The sequence below is a fragment of the Macaca mulatta genome, chromosome 1, assembly GCF_049350105.2.
Source record: "Macaca mulatta isolate MMU2019108-1 chromosome 1, T2T-MMU8v2.0, whole genome shotgun sequence".
Lineage (NCBI taxonomy): Eukaryota > Metazoa > Chordata > Mammalia > Primates > Cercopithecidae > Macaca > Macaca mulatta.
In genome coordinates this window covers 32,868,723-32,889,207 of record NC_133406.1, presented here as the reverse complement: position 1 = coordinate 32,889,207, position 20,485 = coordinate 32,868,723, and the positions used below count along the sequence as shown (strand labels likewise).

Here is a 20,485-nt window from a genome sequence, read left to right as displayed (position 1 = left end):
CTGATTCACAAAAGGACCAGGACTTTTCAATTTGCTGATTTATAGAGAAAATGTTTTCTACGTTCCAAAAGTTTGACTTTATCAAGAGTCAAAAGAAGAAGGAACTGAATGCTAAAAGTGCCAGCCATAAATAAGGGCTGGGAAGAAGGCAAAACAATGAGTGATGTAAGAACCATGCCTTCCCCTCCTTCCCACTGCCTACCCTCCAAAAAAGAGCAGGAATAAAATCAGAGAAGGAGGAGTGGAGAGAAGGGGAAGTGAAAACCTTCAGAGAAGCAGGAGAAAGGTCAAGAAAGAAGAAGAACAAATTCACTGCTGGTGTGGGGGACTAGGAAGGGACCAGACCTCTCCCCTCCCTACCTCTTCCACACCCACTCCTCCCCTGACTCCATACCACCACTACTTCCAGAAGATAGAAACCCAAGTGAACAGTGAGAGATCCCAGATAAGGAGTGCTGGGCTTGTGTCCCAGGGGGCTGCATGGGGATGGTTTTGAGCATCTGGAACACACATACGAATATGTGTACACACATGTGCATATGCACAAACACACATGCACATGCATATAACACACCACACATATAGGTAAACATAACACATATGCCCATACACATGAATACACATACATACACACTTGCACGTACATATAACACACACATGGACATGCATACAACACACATACACACATGCCCATACATATGAATATGCATATGCACACACCTGCACAGACACACGAACACACATACACACAACAAAAGTCCAAGGCAGCCACACCCTGAGTACCTCGCAGGGTGGCTGGTCCTGCAGGCTATCTTAGGACCATCATTTCTCTCCTTTTCCCAGCTCACCATGACTTACAGCTCCTTTGCTCTGAGCACCAAGAATAAGAATTTTTTTTTTTTTGCTTTTTAAAAAATTATACAAATAATTTGTGTTCGTTGCAAAAAGTTAGAAAATATTGATAACAAAAGGAACAATTAAAATTTCACCATCCAGAAATGGCTACTATTAATAATTTATATCTTTGAACATATCTATCTATGGATCTATACCTATGAGTTGTATCTTCGTAGCAATATAGCTTCCATTTGGTTTTTAGATCAGATAGAAAAAGATGAGAGCCACAAATTAGACTATGTCACCCATAACTACAAGGCAACCCTTATTTCAGAAATTTCTATCTGGTCCCAGGAAACTAAAATAAAGAAAAAATAATAATCATTTTGTGGATGGAACAATGAATCCCTCAAAGGAAGATGTGACAGAGCCCAGCTTCTGACCCAAGGATTTAGTACAGAGCCAGGTCAGAGCCCAAACTCTGGTTCTGATGCCGCAGTTCCCTGAGTACAAGCATCAGGCTCTGAGTGGCTGAGCTGTCATTCTCTTGCTGCACGCAAACCAAGAACTTCGTTTGTGTCAACGTATGTGCAATGCCTTCTTGCAAAATGCCCTGAATTAGAAACCCTCCTCTCAGGATCAGAAAATCCTGCATTGAGGAGCAGGAGGGGCAAATCCATCAATAAGAAAACAAGAGCCACGATTCTTTAGACCTAGATAGTTTGGGATCAATAACCAAACCACAGTCTTAGACAAGAGTGCGAAAGATTTAAAAAGCCAGACACACAGGAACCATGTGTTTCCCATAATGGCTCGAATGAAATTATATAGTCCAGAACATTTTAAAAGCAAGCAGCTTATTTTGAGCAGGGGCACATAGAGGCTACTGATGTGCACTGTGAAAACTCAATAAAGGGGAACATCTAATGAAAACAGATATAACGTACAACTGCAATCATAGGTCATGCATGAATTATTAACCATGGGGAGTTTTCTATCAGTTCTGGGACTATGGATTGCATCAGTGGTATACAATTTGGGAAATACTGGTTCTCCATTTCATAAGAGAAAATTGAAGCAGGAAATGTACTTATTTCTTCTTTAAATATATACTGTAATTACCAGTCGGCAGTGACTAAATGTTATTATCCATCTGTTGGCTGCTCTGGGACCTGTAATGAGTAAACCTTAGCAGGTTACGCCATTTTCTGTAGCATAGATGACTGCGGCTTGTACATGCCTGTAAAGTCAAAGCTTTTTGTGTTGAATTTACTGTTGAAAATTTTCACAGAGAGACCAAGAAATGAAAAAAAAAAAAAAAAATCCTTGAACAGGTTTAAAACTTCTGCTCAAAATCTTTTGATGAATTTTCACTGCAGTCAGCATAGAATCTAAATTCCTTTGTTTGGCTTACAAGGCTTTAAATTATCTGGTCCATCTCTCTCCCCAGTTCTGTCTCAGGCTTCTTCTTCTTCTTCTTCTTCTTTTTTTTTTTTTTTTTTTTTTTTTTTTTTTTTTTTTTTGGAGATGGAGTCTCCCACTTTCGCCCAGGTTGGAATGCAGTGGCGCAATCTCGGCTCACTGCAACCTCCGCCTCCCGGGTTCAGGCCATTCTCCTGCCTCAGCCTTCCGAGTAGCTGGGATTACAGGCGCCCGCCACCACACCTGGCTAATTTTATGTATTTTTAGTAGAGATGGGGTTTCACCGTGTTAGCCAGGATAGTCTCGGTCTCCTGACCTCGTGATCCACCCACCTCAGCCTCCCAAAGTGCTGGGATTACAGACGTGAGCCACCGCACCTGGTTGTCTCAGGCTTCTTACTGCCTTACTAACTCTGCCATGCTGATCTTCAAAAATCTTCTAAAGCACCAAATTCACTCCCCACTCAGGGCCTTTGCACATGATTTCCCCTCTCCCTGAGTCATTCCTTCCTCTGTCCCCATACTCTCTACATGACTTTTGCTTTATCATTTCTTCAGGTCCCAGATGAAACATCACCTCCCCAATGAGGCTCTGCAGTGGTATCCAACAGCATCCTGTTGGTTTTCTCCAAGTCATCAATTACAATTTAGAGTTGTCTGGTTGTGTGGCTTTACATACTAGGCCTCTCTCTCTCCCATGGGACAGCACAGCAGAAACTGTGCCTGTATTATTGACATTGTAATTCTAGTCATAAGAATGCTACTTGCCATCTTGAATGAGTGAATGACCCATGGTATATGTTAATTCTGGGATGTGGTATGTGAAGGACAGGTTTGAGTCAGGACCTAACATATTTGTAGGAATCAGGGCCCAGGAAGCTCTGATCACAGTCCAAGGAGTAAGGAACCCAGCGGTGGGGGAGCCACACTTCCTCTACCTGTCATGCACCTGTTCATGTGCACCTCTTTCTTGGCATGTCCCAAGATTCTGTTTAGCTGATCCAAATCCTTAGACCACTTAAGGCCTCCATTGAGTCTCGTCTATTCCTTTAAAGGGGTCTTAGATTGCTTGATCAGGAAATCAAGAGGCTATTTAAAACCTGTCCTCATCTTGCAGGGGTCCCTCCTCTCCTGACCAGCACAGCCATAACTCACAATGTACCACTTTGTTATATTGTCTCTATCAGATGCCTTGGCTTTGAATGCTGGTTTTAATTTTCCTATCTGGTTATAAGTATTTTGACTAGAGTCTCTGATTATGGCATAACTCAGAAGTTGGCTGAGGTCTCTCTGTCCCAAGAGATCTAGATTTAATGGACACAGACCACTCCCCAAGTCCATGGCCAGATGAAGCCTAAAGCTCTCCCATAAACAGTTTTATGAGCCCCTGTGCCTTAAGTGCACATCAATTAGAAATCCAGTCCTCTATTAGATTCCTCTGCAGATCCCTTACCCCAAAAAACCAACCCCTAACCAGAGCATTTGTAGGGACAGTAAAATTTTCTGAAGGTTATAGAAGTTACAAAGAAGGAAATCACTTCTCAAACTAAGAAGCAATCAATCTCAGGATCCATCTTTTTGAATTGCCTTTTCTTTCTTCTTCCTTCCTTACTAACTCATTATCTTCTTTTCTCATTGACCCTCCCTCCTCTTTCTTCCCATCTCTCTATTCTCCCTCTTTCTGAAGGCCAAAACAATTCTCTCTGGTTCTGGCAGAGAAATGTAGTAATCACCTATAGAAGCTGAAACATGTACTGAGGCTGTCTCACCTTCTACCCCAGACCCTTAGCAAAGCTATTTAAAAGCTTCTTACCCCAGACTACAACCTTGCTTCAGTATCTGCCACAGTTCCGACCACAGAGTTAAGCACGTAGAAGATGATGGGTAAATGCTTGCTAAGCATTGACTCGAAGACCTGATTGTCCTGGGAGCCTGGGGTATAACCTAAGTACCATGAGCAGTTAGTAGAGATAGGGCATCCTAGGCCAAGATTCACGCCTCTGATCTTCCTGCTGTGCAAGATAAGAGTACCCTTCTCCAAAACTATAAGGGTAGTACCATTCAGAGGAGGAAATCCATAGTTCAAATTAAAATAAGATGGTAATAAAGTGAGACACAAATATCTAGTTGTAAATGCTGAACGGACTTAATCAAGCAAAAGGGCACAGCTTTTCTATTACAGCATAACGTAAAGACATTTTTATTACTCTGGCAATTGGCAAAAAAAAGTCAAATGACTTTATGGGGCTTTTTCTAAATTACCTTTATTAATGTATGTAATATTATTGAAAAATGATACTACAGGGTAAATGTTCCATTGAGCTACAAGTTGCCTACAGGAATATGCTGTAAATATACAAGGGTGAATATGTTACTATCTTTACAACCCATTTTACACTTATTACAGCCTTCTAAAACCAAAATAGCACTGAACACTTGGAAAAGTATGGGTATTTTACAACAAGGTATACAGTATAGGTGAATTTGTGGAGCCTGGAAATATATCAACTGTCTTTGAGTATGATGACCTGTTTTGGAGCTGTCTCAAGACTACGTTCTCCTAAATCACTTGCACCTTTTTGTAGGCTGACATTTGCTTTGAGAAACCCGTTCTGGCTGATTTGAATAAATATGGTCTTGGGCAGTTGACAAGACTTTTCCTATTTATTATACTTTAATGCTTGGAAAGAGAAGAGCCAATGGCTGAAGCATGCCAGGGCAGATACAGGTGGAAGCATTCTCCTCTTCCCCCTGGTTGCTCTGTATGCATCTATCTCAACAGACAATACCTCTAGTCATGGTTCGGGGCTTCCAAATGCAATCTCTGTGTCTGAGTTGACCTTGAGACCACTTTCTCACTCTCAATGTTCCAATAATCCAGTCAATATAATTTCAGAGCCCTAGGATTCAATATAAATGCTTGAAGCCATCTCTCTCCTGGTCTTCCACCCTCTCCTCAGGCATGACCCTGGGGCCACTTCACTTCCACTTGCTTTCATCTTGTTCCTACTTAAGCCCCCTACCACTTTTGTGATTCAGAGCCAAACTGATGGGGGGTCGTCTTGTCCAAATTTATGAGACTAGTTTACAGGCCCTGCTGCCTGCTTTTCACAGTGAATTCTATGAATTGGTTGAAAGAGAAGGGAGAAGAGAGGGTGCAAAAAGCCAAGAGGAAAATAAGATGTGAAAAAAATAGGTCAATGAGGCAAACTAAAATTGACTGCACTGCCTACCAGCTGTATTTCTCAAGAGCCCCCGCTAGGGAGAAGATAAACAGGGAGCCCCTCCGCAGATTGAAACCACGGCAGTCCCAGAGACTCCACCGTCATCCAACAGATGCCAGCTTTTCCCCCTCTGTTACCACTGCAGCTAGCTTCGGGTTGGGAAGACTTCCAAATGCAAAATATGTCACGCTTCGACATAACTTTTCAGTTCTGTTTTTTAGTAATTCACACTCCTCTTCCTTGCTTATCTAACCCCCACCACCTTGGTTTTTAGATTTTTTAAAGAAGCCTTTCCTCATGTTCTTCTTTTGGCAATATGATATAGTATTAGGAGCTTTTTGGGCTAAGTCACTGAGAAATAACTGGTCAGAAATCATCAGCTGGGAAGGCAAAACAGGACATGGTCCTACTAAGGCCAGTTTCAGGACTAAGTAGATGAAGTGTAGTGATTTCTACAATGTAGCTCGAGGGGCTACCTAGAGCCCCCCAATAACACACACTCACAGCTGTGCTGGTCATCCATGAACCTGAATTCCCACAATCTTTTGAAAGTATCTGTATTTTTATAGCTGGCAGAATGTAGTCCATGTCTATAATAGGGAAGAACAATAATCTAAGATGGATTTGCTTCTCATTTAATATATATGTAGTACCTGGTATTATTAACAAATATTTAAGTTGGTATAAAAGTAAGCATATTTATAACATACATACATATACATATAAATACACTATATGCATACACCATGAAAGCACTCATCTATTATATTTTCAGTCAAAACATGTTGTTTTCTATCATGATATCCCCTCTTCTCTTTTTGCACAATTCCAACAAATGTTCTGAACACATAAAACAGATCAAAACTAGAGTGAAATTACACTTCCAAGACAGACAGAAAAGAAAACAAAAACCCTAATGTCAAGTCATTTGGCAGACCTCCAGTTCACTTATTTACCAACGTGTGTTAATGCCAACCACGTGCCAGGCATCATGTTAATTGCTGGGGACAAGAAGATGACACAGAGTTGAATAAGACATATGCTCTCACCTTCACACTCAGCTGATGACCTGGCTTCCTATTCCTTTGAGAAAAGGAAGCAATCAAAAGAGAAATTCTATCACCCCCACCTTTTCATCTACCAAACAGCTTGCTTTTATGGCCATATACTCTACCTTGCCTCTAGTGGTTAGGCTTTTATCTAAAACCAGTCCCCTTCATTTGCATATTGGATCTTATCCCCTCTCTCCTACTTAAGGACATCAGTCCAGCAAATATCCTCTCTATTCTGTAGCATCTATTTTTCTCTGTTCTAAAATCATTTATGACTTCCACATTTTCAAATCCAATGGTCAGCTCTCAGTCCTCAGACTGAGGATCTAACAGGACTAACAGATCTTACTGAATCTATTCTCAACTCTTAACAGAATTGAATCCTCCCCCAACCCTGAAACATGATCTTCACTTGGTATCAGTGAATCTACTCTTTTGGTTCCCCTCTCACCTCAATAGTCCCTCCTTCTCATTCTCCTTTGCTGGGCTCTCGTCAGCAATGAAATCTCTAAATGCTGGTGTGCCACAGGGATCAGTCCTTGGAATCCTTTGTTTCTCCTCCTACACTCATGCCACCCATTTCCATGAATATTCACCAAATTTACATCTCCAGCCCAACTTCTCCCTTGAATTCCAGATTCATATATTCAACATTCCCTTCAGTATGACTTCCTGGAGTTCTAATCGCTACCTCAAATTTCTTATGTCCGCCGTTGAGCCTTTAATTACTCCCTGTTCTAAACCTGATCCTCCATGGTCTTTCCCATCATAGTTAATGCAATGTCAATCTTCTATTTCCACAGACCAAAATATCTGGCACAATCTTTTACTTCCTTCTTTCTCTCAATCCATCAGGCTGGAATCCCATTAATTCTTCCTTCAAAATGTATCTAGAATCTGACCATGACATACTTGTTCTTCCACTACCACCCTGGTCCAAGCCACCATCATGTCTCACCTGCCTCCTAACTGGTCTTTCTACGTCCAACTTGCACCCTCCCCAACCCGTGAGACCATCTTGCATAAGCAGCCAAGTGATCTTTCAAAACATAAGTCAGATCATGTCACTCCTCGGCTCATAACCTTCCAACAGTTTCCCAACTCAATTCAGTCCTTGTCCTTAAGGAGCTCAAAGTCTAACAGAGAAGACAGAAATATGAAAATATATTACCAAGGCAACGTAAAAGTGCAATGACAGAGTGCTGGCTGTGGGAGTGAAAAAGAGAAGCAATTACCCCAGCCTGGTGAAGATCATGGAAAGCTACCTGGAAGAGGTGATATCAGAGTCTCAAACTTAAGGAGTTAGTGAGGTAAGGTGCATGTGGTGGGGTGAAAATAAGGAACTGAGAATTATCAAGGGTGTTTTAGAAGAGAAGCAGCAGGAGTAAATTCAGAGAATTCAGAGACTTCATGTTGTGTACCAAAACATGGTAGGAACTGAAATAGGGAGGAACACACATACCATATTCCTGGACATAAATCAAGGGGCCAGGAACGGTAAGAGGTAAGGTTGGGGGCCTAAACAGAGTCATATCATAGAGCACATTTATTGTCGAGTTAATGAGCTTGGAATATAGATGTTGGGGAGACATTTCAAGGTTTCTAGATGGTTTTGTTCAGTAACTAGATAAACTTTTTTTGAATTAGTATGGACAACGTACCAACTGCAGGGCAAGCGACGGGAAGGTCACAGTGTTACAGGCCAGTAGGGGGTGCCAGCGAGCAGCCGCGGTGCTGGCCAGATCCTCTGTCCAGCCATCTGGAGAATGGCTGGGAGGGCGACACACAGGAAGCAGAGCAAGATCAGTTGGAGGACTCATCTCCAATTCAGGCCCAGGGAAGGAATTGTGTTCCCAGGGACAGTCAACACCCCATATGTTAACATAAAAGGTGGAGCTTCTCTGGAGCTTTTATTCCTGCCAGTGCTCTGCCTCACGCCTGCTCTCTGGAAATGGATGTGCATTACCTCACAAGCTGTCATAAACTTCCTAGGAAACCAGCATGTGGACGAATCTTGAAAATGCAATCTGGCCGCATCCAGAGCTTTGCATGCTGGTTCCTTGGGACCACACACTGAGACACTTTGCAAGAAAATTTAACAGAAGACAGATGGCAAATGTCATGGGGCCTCACACAACTGAGAAGGCAAAGGAGTAAACCAAAAAATAATGTATTGAGGACCAGAGTTCCTAGAGCAGGCAGAAAAGTAGTCACTTCCCCTCTGTCCCTTGACTGTGAGAAGCAGGCAGGGTACTAACCTCCTGAAGAAGCAACTGTGGTCTCTGTGATGCAATGGATGGGCTTGATGTTTATAGATTGATGAGTGTATTGTCCCATGTTTTTTCATTCTGAATATTCTTTGAGCTTATTACATCAGCTCAGAGTGAACACTCTAAATTTAGACCCAAACTTTTTCATGTTTCCAAGGGAACTGTAAATTACTTTGTGAATGTACATACAACACAGCCAGCAAAGTCTGCTTGATGAAGCCCTCTCATACACTCAGAGTCAAAGGTGTCTCATAAATTGTTGCCTTGCCCAAGGTTCTGGACAGTAGCTGACAGCCTCAGACATATTGCCTTGGCTTCTCCATATGACACTTCTGTAGGAGGCACTACTGCAAGTACAAAGGACGTAGGCCTTCAGTTGTGACATCCCCTAACTCCCCAAAGTCCCACGTTGTTTCTGTGAAGGGTTTGTTGGATGGAAAACAGAGTGAGAGATGCTACATTGCTTAAGATGAGCCATCTAACATGACGGCGCCCAGGCTATTCTCAAAGCATGAAGTCCTACTTGATAGTGAACACAGAAGAGGAAATGATCTAGGAGGGGATAGTGGAGCATGTGAAATATTTTTTGATGAGGTTAGTGAATCATCTAGGGCTGGGTTCAGCTATAATCACAGAGACTGGAGGTATCAATGGCTTAACAATATAGAAATTTATTTCTCTCTTATGTATAGGAAATCCAGAGACATCCAGTTCAGCACTAGTATTGTGGACACATAGTGTCAGCATGACCCAGGCTCCTTCTGTCTTCTCTCTACTCCTCTGATTGTGTAGCTTTCATCCTCACATTCACTGCATGGTCCAAGGTGGCTTCTGGAGCTCCAGCCATCATGCCCATTCTCCAGTCAATAGGAAGAAGGAAGATGAAAGGGCAAAAAGGGTGCAATTATCAGCTGGTCAGCTCCTACATTTCACAGCTGGTCAACTTTCTCAGAGTCCCACATTATAATCAACTTACATCTCATTGGCCCTCCCTTGATTACCTAGCCACTTCCTAACAAGAAAGACTGGGTTATGCAGTCTTTGAGTTGGATGCAATATGGCCCCAAATAACATTATGTGTTTGCCACCAAAAGAGAAGAGGAGAGTGAATACTGGGTGAAGTCCAGCAGTCTCGGCTCCATTTAGGTTATAAGTATATGAGGAGCAGAGCAGAGGCCCCTAGGTTCCTAATACAATACCATGGAAACTAAAGCAATAAAAAAAAATACTCATCAAGAGGAACAAGCTTTGAAATAATGGGAAAACTGAAAGAAGAAAGGAAAAATGGAGCAGAGGAAGAACAGAAAATGAAAGGAGGAAATTAAGAAAGAAAGGAGAGTAGGAAAGATAATGGGGAATAAGAACAAGGGAGAAATTTTTTAAAAGGCTATAGAAAGAAGGGAAAGGAAAATGTAATGGAGGTGTTTCAGGGTGCCTGTTTTCTATCCTTAGGGGTGGCTTTGCTGCCTGGGCAAGTTTTGGATTCCTGTTTCTGAAGCTGAGGGTTTTCTTCTGTGTCTTCCTTGGTGCAGGGCTCCCTGCTGTTACTTCTAACCACAGTTGTTCCAGTCTTTTCTGCTGCTGTGCCTAGAAAATGGGACCAGTCAGTTCCCCTATCCTTTGGCTAACTTTGGCCACCTTTGGCCATCAACTTTCACCAGACAGTTCTCGGAGTTCTTTACTATAGGGTCAGCATCTCAAGGGTAAATGTTGCCATTCACTTAGATGACCCCTTGCAGACCTGCCTCTGGGATAGATTGTCCTCTGTGGATGCCTCCTTCACCTGTTATATGCAGGCCCTGCTTCAACACTCCCAGTCAGCAACCCCATATCCCTGGCCCCCTCCCCACAGGCAGAAGCTCACACATGATGCCTTCTTATATCTTGCCAGTTAGGGAAACAAGATCTCAAGCCTTGGAAGAAGGTACATTGGTGTTCTTACCTCCATCAGTAGCCTGCAGAGAGAGAGGGAGAGAGAAAGAGAGAGAGAGAGAGAGAGAGATTATGGTCCATAAACAAGAGAAATGAATGTGGACAGCCCCTGCTCCCCACCTCCACCCCTGTGAGACCTGAAGACTGGCTGATCCTTTTACTAGGTTATCTAGAAGTAATCACCATTCACAAGCATCTGTTTTCATCAGCTTTCTGGCTCTGCCCTTAAGGGACCAGAAGACTATCACCTTGACCACTACTCTTTCTCTGTGATTGTGCTGGAAAGCATGGGTTCTTCCTCCTCTGCCTAAAGCCTGACCCCATTACAAAAACAAAAAAACAAAAAATGTTATTGTCAGTGGAAACTTTCCTGGCCACCTAGGAGAAATAGTGACCTCTCCAAGTTAGCTAGTTTTACTCTGGAGCTTCCTAGGATCTAAAGGACTGAGGGGATGCTAGTTCAACCCCCCATGGAAGGGAGAGAAGAGGAAAAAGGTGGGAATTTCACCTATAGTATCACCTTAGTAAGAATTTAAGCTAAATTGGTGTAGAACAGACTGTGTTCTTAAATCTGTTTTATATTATCATCAACACCAAGGACAGTGCTGTCTACACATGGTAGGCACTTGATAATGCTTGTTAGATAAATACATGAGAACATGTCTATTGTTTCTCAGCACCACGTAGTTGAGAAGAAAACTGAAATACTTTTAATAACAAATTTATATTTTAAAACTTCCAAGGAAAGGATTCAGGTTCAGATTTTTCTCCCAATTGATTTATTCCTCCCTAAAGGTCCATTTGGTACAGTCCACAAATGAAAAGGCAGTTTTGAGAATGTCCATTGCTGAATGTCATGCAGATGATTATGCAAAACGCAGGCTGCTCCCTGGGCCCTGTGGGGAGTCGTGAAAGATTCCATTCCTGGAATAGGTACTCTTATGAGAAAAAGCAGATGATGAGGTCACATATCTCCCCCAGTCCATGTACAGACATGTAACATAAGGATGCCCAAATTGGACCCCAGAGACGCTCCAAAATACTTTAAATAGTTAAAACAAAATTTTCCTTCCCAAAGAAAATTGTATTTTTTACTACAAAATATAAAACAACTCATTATTGCAGTAATAATTTTCCTTTAAGTAATGATGTTTCCCTGAGCCCTCTTCTCTATATGGTAGATCCAAACAAGTTTTATCTAAAGACAGTGAGAGGAAAGCAGAGAAGAAACTTGAAAGATTTCAATGAAAAACATGGTTATCTTTGGATGTAAAGGAGAAGTATCAGCCAGCATTGAAGGAGGAAGATTCTACAGTGGAAGGAGCATGGAACCAGCATTCAGGAGACCTGCATTCCAGTCTTAGCTCTACCACTAAGAATTGGTTTTCCTCACCTGTCAAATATAAAAGGTGTAAGGTGATCTCTAAATTCTGCTCTCTGATTCCATGTCTTGGAGTCTGTACTCATTGAAAGTACATAGAGTTGAGAGTGGGAGTGGTGGGAAATATTCCAGGACATAACATGATTTAAACTACTAGAATGATCTTCCTAGTCTGCAATATGAGAAAACAAATGTTCTCATTTAGACTGTTGTCTAATTCTGATTTCAGGACCCCTGACTTAATTCTTCTGAGGGAGTTAATTCTTAAGAGTCATCCAGGTTACCATTCAGTAATTTCTCACTTTTACTATTACTATGGCCACCATTACTTTGGCCATTATTTAACTTCCTCAGGCTCTAAGCAGAGCCAATTCTAAACAAAGCTGACTGAGAATTTGTTGGCGCAATAGAATTTGTGTCGAAGCAATATATTGGGGTTTCAGCAACAGTTGTGGTAAAGTACTGCCACTTTTTTCACCACCAAATGATAATAGACCCAGGGATATAAAGTAGGCTGTGTCTCACATACATATTTCATCATTTTTATAGAGTTGCACAAAGTACTGTGAGAAGATTGGCAGGAAAGTGTGCTGTGATCAATTAGCAATGTCTGTCATGAGGGAAAAATCAGAAGTAAAAACACACATATCACTTATTTGTTATCCCTGGGCTCCTAGGCTCTTGGGCTACCAACCTGTGCGTTCTTGGCGATGAGACTACAATGGCAAGGATCAAATTCTTCCAGAGAAAACATCTTTCCTCCATCAGTGACATTATACAAAACTCTTCTTCCATATTCTAGACCCTACCTGGTTTCTCCACCTATTCCAACCTGTGCTCTACATTCCTGGAAAGCACTTTACAAAGAGTGTTTCATGTAGTATTAATCTCATAAGATGCTATTTAATAGAAGGCCCTTTTGTCTTACATTCAGGATTCTCTGCATGCCAAATTCAGCTAGATACTAGTATTTCATCTAGTAGTTACTGAGCACTGATCATGTCGCAGGTTCTGTTATAAGTGCTTTGTAGGTATTAGTTAAATTAATCCTCATAACTCTATTTTGCCCATTTCACAGATGAGGAAACTGAAACAAGAGAGCAACCACTGGAGTCAGGATTCACTCTGGCAGTCCAGATTTAGAATCTGTTCTTTTAACTACCATTTGATGCCGCCTCCCGTTTCTATATTTATCTATATTTATAATCTGTATCTTTATCTATATATCAATTCTAAATCTATATATACATACAAATCTATATCTATCTCAATGATTCACAAATCAGATTTGCATGTTAAAGACTCTGAAAATTTCTTCTGCAAAGAAATCTAATGCTATTTAATTCTATGATTCTATAATTTATTTGACACAAAGAACCCCTTACAAATACTTTTTTCTCCCTTTGCTTTGCTTCTGATCACAACCCATATCATAGAATGTTCTAGAGCACCATGAAAATATCCCTCTGAGGACTGAGCTATAAAATGGAAGGATGAAACTCTTAAATCCTTGGCTCAGATTTCTGCTTTATTTGGACCAAATGTATAACTAGAAGTCTCAAAACCCAAGGGAGGGGTGCCTAATTTTTCAGGTCCCAAATGAGTTTAAAGAGAGTCCCTAAATGGAGAAAACAGAATGGATTCTTTCCCTGGATATCCAGTTAATTGTTTAAGTAAGTGATGCTAGATGACAGACAGATGAGTCAAGTCAAACCAAGAATAAACTAAGAGTAGTTGGTGAGCATTTCCGCTTACATAAAATGAGAATCGTGCAGCATGGGGGAAAAAGCTTGAAATTCAAAATAAAGAGATTTGCATTTGAGTCAGAATTCAGCCAATAGCGGACACTTTATTCCATGTTATATTGCCAACATATAATATTATGCCTGGTAGGTGCTCAAAAAACATATGTTGATTTGAACAAATGTGCAATCTTGAACAATTTACTTAACCTCCCTAAGCTTTAATTTCCTCATATATAATATGAAGATGACAACAATAACTTCGACTTCCAGGGTTGCTTGGAAAATTAAATTAGATGATGTATTTTTAAGCAAGTTTTCATTTTAAAGCCTTATGTAAATGTCAGCTACAAGTCCTGTCATCATTAACAATAATAAGCATAGCAGGATTTGAAACCCAGCCATAGCAGCTTGTATCAGTTTCCTCAGCCACATCTCACCAGACTTACGCGGTGAGTAGGAGATGCTGGTCAGCAGTAGCTATACAGGGATACATAGCCCCTAGTACAGCAAGAATTAAAAAGGAAGACCATTAAGGACAAAGAGGGACAAGCCCTAACCAAATTAGCTTCTAGATCTGATGAAAAGCTTCCCTCAAAAATCCCTTAAATGCCAAGGTATTGGTTTACTGTTGATACACAATAGCTACTCAGTAATTGTTTGCTGAATTCACCAACTTACACATCTTGAGGTTAAAGAAGTACAATGTCTATCTTCTTAACTTTCCCCTCAACTGTTCCCCAAAGCTACAAAAATGATAGGATTTTTATTTAAAAATCTAGACACCAATCCCAAATCCATTCTGCTGTAATGCATTTTTTGGTGCTGGGAAGGAAGTGCCTGGGAAATGGAGACAGGAAGGAAGGAAGGAGGGAAGGAAGGAGGGAAGGAAGGAAGGGAGGGAGGGAAGGAGGAAGGAAGGAAGGAAGGAAGGAAGGAAGGAAGGAAGGAAGGAAGGAAGGGAGGGAGGGAGGGAGGGAGGGAGGGAGGGAGGGAGGGAGGGGGGGAGGGAGGGAGGGGGGGAGGGAGGGAGGGAATCCATGGCGTTTAGTAAAGGTAAATACTCTTCTGTGAGTCTTTGGTTTCATACACACACACACACACACGTGTATATATATACACACACACTAGACAATAATTAAAGATGTATTAGGTATTAGGTTACAAAGTAAAATGCGTTTTTAAGGTCAATAGAGTAAAGGTGCTTGAACATTCCTTTTCTAAATTGGCCATGATGCAACAGGACTTCCTTGAGTCAGGGTGTCCTGGCATAAACAACAAAGGCTATGATTTGTATCTGACTAGGGAGATTCAGAGATGTATCACGTCAGTCCTGTCACTTTCAAGTTCTGCCCGTGAAAACTCTGCAAGCTCTCCTGAGGTTGCCCTAAAGGAGGAGAGAAGGGCAGCTGTACCACCACCTCCTCATCCATCCTTGTGAGTCATAGGGTGCAGAGGCTGGCATGGGAAGCAGTGACAGCACCAACAGTGGACCCCAGTGGCTACTGCGGCCCTGGTAGATTCAGGCAGCGGAGGAAACGCAGCACTCCAGTATCCCAGGAGCAAGAAGCAACACCCCTCAAAGGCAAATTAGACTGCACGTTATGTTGCTAATATTATCCATAGAGATATGCTTCTTCCTTCAGCACATCTTTGTGTGGCCAGAAAAGTGTCCTCTCCAGACTACTCAGGGAATCTACCACTCCAAACACTTCATCCTTTGAGGTAACTAAATTAGAAGAATATAAATGCTGCACTATCTTGGAGGCTGAGTCTCCCTGACCTCAGCGGGCTCCCGTTACAGCTTCCTCTAGCAGTCAAAAGCCCAGCTCCAGGTTGATTTAGGACCCAACAACAGCAAGGAGGCAAGTCATGGTTTAAAGAACCCTGGCCTTACAGGTGGCAGAGACTAAGGCCCACCCAGGGCTATAATCCTGGCCTTATCCCAGTGATGCAAGGGGGCTGTAATCCTGGCCTTATCCCAATGATACAAGGCCATAGGCACCGTGGAAGCTATGACTTCCTGCATTGTGACAGCTGTTTAACCCCAATAATGCCCTGAAACTCCCAGCATTGTTTTTAACCTTACTCACTGCTTAGAGAAGAAGGGCCTGATGGATCCTATGTTCCCAGACCCAGCCTATGGAAATGTTAAAAAAAAAAAAAAAACTACTCTTTGCAAATTCAAGTGCAGTGACGGGGAACAATGTGTGGGGAGAAAGTGTGCAAACAGATCCCATTGCTCCAAGCTGCCATTTTACCTTGCTCAGTAGTGGTCAATTAAGGCCGTTTTCTCAGCTTTGGAGGACACTGTTCCAAGAACTAATGTTATAGATTTTTATAAAAACCAATTCCATCCCATGCTTATGAATTACCCAGGAGAGTCATATCATACACTCCTGATGGTAAGAGCTCATTCAGCTTCATTTCTACATGGCACCTCAGAAAACACTATCAGTCAGGCTAGTACTTTTTTTAGGGCATTTATTTTGTGCTAGGCCCTATGTTAAATACTTAATATCTATTATTCATTAAGCGCTTAAAACCACCCTGTGAGAGCAATGCCATTATTAAGTATTTCCATGTTACAGATGAGAAAACGGAGGCTCAGAGAAAATACATTGCTTGCACACAGTGCCACAGCTAGTACACTCAGACTAGATTCCAGAGCTGTATGATTTCCAAGCTCAACACCTATGGCACTGTCTTGTCTTCTACGTCAAGTATTCTTAACATAAGGTCTTTGACAGTGGTTTCATAAGCCCAGAATAACATCCACAAATCTGAGTCCTGAGGTCTGCTTATAGTGCTTGGGGTGAGAATTACTCCCAGAATCTCTCTAGAGGGCAAGAACTCATCCTCCCCTGGGCCCCCAGGTCTGCTGACAGAGGCAACACTACTACAGCCCTCTGGCTTGAGTCACCCTCCAGGGTCTTCAGCTTGATATTTTTTGCTTAGTATCCAAGTATCTGAAGCTCTTTCTGAGCACGTGCTCCAGACAGAAGCCAGTGGTTACTGTGCTCCACTCACACTTGGCCACTGTCCCTTCCAACCCCCTTTGAAGCTTCTGATACTCTGGCGGCAACTAGCTGCTGCTGGGTGGAGAATGGGAATCAGGGGGTTTGCATCCCGATATAGCCTGTCTGCTGGGCCTCCAGTCCAGTCACTCCCATCCTTGCTGACATTTATTTTCCCCTGAGCTTCAGGTCCACTGGCCCAAGGGCCCTGCTGTTCAGATTAGTCAGAAACCCCAGGGTCAGGTAGAGCAGACCTTTCCCTCCCATAGGACTTTCTCTAATCAGCCCGGTTCATTATTCTGATCAGGACCAAACAAAATGCCCCCTATAACAGCTCTGGGGTTTAGACACAATTCTGCACATCTGCTAATGGAGAGGAAGCTGGTCTCCTCGTCAACACTTACCAAAGTTCCTCCACTGACAGAGATGTGTGCTTGGTGCCAGGGCAGAGGGGAAAGTACAGAAGCTGTTCCCTTGTTGGGAATTGCCCAGCTCCTACCACTGCCTGTCCAGGCCCGGCATATCAGACCTGCTTGACAGTGCAACCCGGCTTCCAATGCAGACCCAAGTCAACCTTAGACCTGCCTTCCAGGCCTGCGCAAGTCTGGGCAGAGTCACTGGGCAGTGCTTCCCAGAGACAGCAAGACCGAGGACTTGTTGGTTTGAAGTATTCATTCGAAATAGGGTGCAATCTCAATTATGGAAATTAACACAGATTAAAAAGTGGAAAAAAAACCACCAAAATCAGTAATTAAAAATACAGTCTTTCTGCATGTTCTAGTTATTCTACAATAAATACGTATAGATTTTCTAATCAGAAAAAAAAAAAAAAACTTTTTTTCAATATAGACTTACTGATTTATCTTTAGCGCGTTGGTGCAGGCATTCTAACCCACAAGGCCCATAGCTTTTGGCTGGCTGGAACTTGTGAGATTCACCCCTGGTTCTGTTGAGTGCTTCCTCTCCTTCTGGCTCTGACCCTAGTGGTTTTAATCCAGCTCTGTGAGTTTCAGTTGACCCTGGCTGCACCCTCTTATGTTGCTTTATCCACCCTAGTCCTGCAGCCCCATGCTCCAGCCTTGCTCAGGCCAGCCTGCCTTGACCTTGGACCATGATGCTTGCCTCTGAACCCTCAGGTCCAGCTGCTGCATCCAGGTGGATTATTCCAACCCCTGGATCCCCTCTGGTTTCTTAGGATCCAGTTTCATGGACCACACAGCACAGGAAAAACCAAGGAATATTTTAGGAATCCTCACAGTTCCTAGGGGATTGAGATCTCGATTCACATCCTAGTCAGCCCCACTCTGGAAAGCAGGGTTGACCATTCCCTGAGAGTCACTGATCATCTGCATGAAGCAATGGTACTCATCTACACCCTGGGTCGAGAAGACGCACCACAAATGCCACCATGGGAATTGCCCCTTAGAGTCACCCAAGCATCCTCAATTCTGCTCAATTCAGCAATCAATTTAGCACCCAGTAATGACCCACCCTACCACCTGCACCCCGCTAAGTCTGAGGCTGAGGAAGATGGAAGAGGAAAGATGACCCCACGGTTGGATGGCCCATAATGAACCTGTGGCCCACAAGGAAGTGAACACCGTGTGCTTCTTTATATTTGATGTATTAACAATGCTGATACCTTCCCATCAATTACGTGCCACTTTGTAGCTTATGAAATGCTTTTACATATGCTTCATTCTCACTATAAATAGTCCTTACTTCACAGATCTGAAAATTGAGACTTGGAGCAGTCACACGACTTGCTCAAGCTCATAAAGCCCGAGAATGGAAGTGGCACGAGAGACAGATAGGCATTGTGTCTCCAAAGCAGGTGACCTGTTCACCAGGCAATGACCCCTATCTAGAATCTCCCTAACAGAGACCCCTAGAGGGGAGCGCCTATATCCTAGCTCACAGTCAACCATCTCATCAAGTCCAAGGACAAAGAAGGCCAAAGATTACTCCATTTCTGAGAAGCAGGTGCATCTATGAGAGACCAATAGGGCCTGTGTAATCCAGGAAACCAGTTTCTCAGTGAAGGAGGACATGTAGCAGGGAAAGACAATTAGGGGGTGTGGATTGTCTGACAGTTACTGAGGGCAATAATAAGAAACAATGTGACAGGCAGCTGTAATCAAGAGAAACTGGGGTTGAGGGGGAGACCTGTAATCCTGGAGCTATCAGTGAGACAGGCTGCAAAGTGGGTAGGCAGGACATTTGTTACCCGAACAATAAACTGTGCTGATGGCTAGCATGACAGTGGGTCCCAGCCCTCACGGGGCCACCCCACACACTCCCAGCAGCAGTTCTCCCAGATAGCACTGCAGAGAGAAAAATTCCAGGAACTTGGGAAGCAGGAAAGACCAATTTGTGGAAATATGCGGGACACTTGGGTAGGTAAGGATGGCTAGAACCACATCACATGTGTGCGTATATGTATTGAAAGAGAGACAGGACCTATTAGACTTCGGACTCTATGCTGAATGCTGTGATAAAAGATAACTAGATTACAGACTCTGCCCTCTAGGGACCCTCCAGGGGGGAAACAAACAGCTCTGCAGATAACTATTGTGATAAGTGTAAAAACAAGTTCTGCTGGAGCTCAGAGAGGGAGATGAATGTCACAAATTCTTTCTCATAAGGTTTCCCAGTCATCTGCATACAGCTCTTGACATTCAAAGTCTAATTTCAAAGTGGAGTCAGGCTGCTTAACTTTGAATCTTGGTGCCCTCACCTAAAGGCTTTGTGACTTTTAGACAAGTCACTTAACCACTCTGTACCTCACTTTCTTCAATTTCTGCATCTGTAAAATGGGATAGTAAAGGTAGTCTGTATGACTGCTGTGAGAATGAAATGAGGTAATATGTAAAGCCCTTAGAAGACTGGTTGGCATGTGCCTAGACTATGTACATGTCAGTCTAAGAAAGCCCTTCCTTTCCTTTCCTTCACAGTGCAACCCCGCATGCAGATTGGGACAGGGCAGAATGCGCAAACTCTGGGGCATATAATCATATCCGATCAGTTTAGCCTGAAGGTCGTGGGGATGTTCCCTTCCTAATCAAATGCAGCTGGTTTGGGCAAACCTGGCCACAGTCCCACGTTGTTGGTCATCTAGGAAGAGCCCAGAGATCTTGTTATTTTGGAGAAAGGCAATAAATATTCCTTGTTGACTTAATACCGTAGAGTTATCTTACAGATAAAAAGTTTGGATCATTCTAGACACATTTGTGGGTCTAGACTAATGAAGGTATAATATTCTGGAATGGTAAAAAGACACGTCACTGACTATCTCATAATTATCTTCTAACAGCCCCTGATGAATATAACATGGAAAATGATCAAAATCATTCTTTTGGGAAATAGCTCACCTGCTTTGGGCTTTCTATTTAGTGAATAGAGCTAGTGTCTTGCTCAGCAGGGGGGAACGCTTTTATAATGATTTCCCTGCAGCAATCCTGTTTGATAATGCAAAGTAGGATCAAAGAAATAGCTTTTCCTATTAAGAACTCCAAGGAAAGAATCAAGTTTTGAGTTTTTGCTAGGGAAATCTGAGAGCCTCAGGGGGACTGGTGATCCAGTCCTGGAGAAGGACAATTGTTGAGTAAA

The 20,485-nt window shown here is 42.7% G+C and overlaps 2 protein-coding genes across 3 annotated transcripts in view; one reads left to right on the top strand and one right to left on the bottom strand.

The window, feature by feature from the left end:
• Positions 1–20,485, bottom strand: part of LOC114679329 (uncharacterized) — a 168,490-nt gene that overhangs the window by 10,443 nt on the left and 137,562 nt on the right. The window contains exon 6 of one of the 2 annotated variants that reach the window (XM_078000417.1): positions 8,204–10,759. The exons of the other annotated variant lie outside the window; for it this stretch is intronic. Within the exon in view, the coding sequence (XP_077856543.1) occupies positions 10,712–10,759 (48 nt within the window). The 3' untranslated portion in view covers positions 8,204–10,711. Of the gene's footprint in view, positions 1–8,203; positions 10,760–20,485 lie in introns of those variants that run through there. 2 annotated transcript variants of the gene reach the window in all.
• Positions 1–20,485, top strand: part of TNR (tenascin R) — a 425,227-nt gene that overhangs the window by 306,346 nt on the left and 98,396 nt on the right.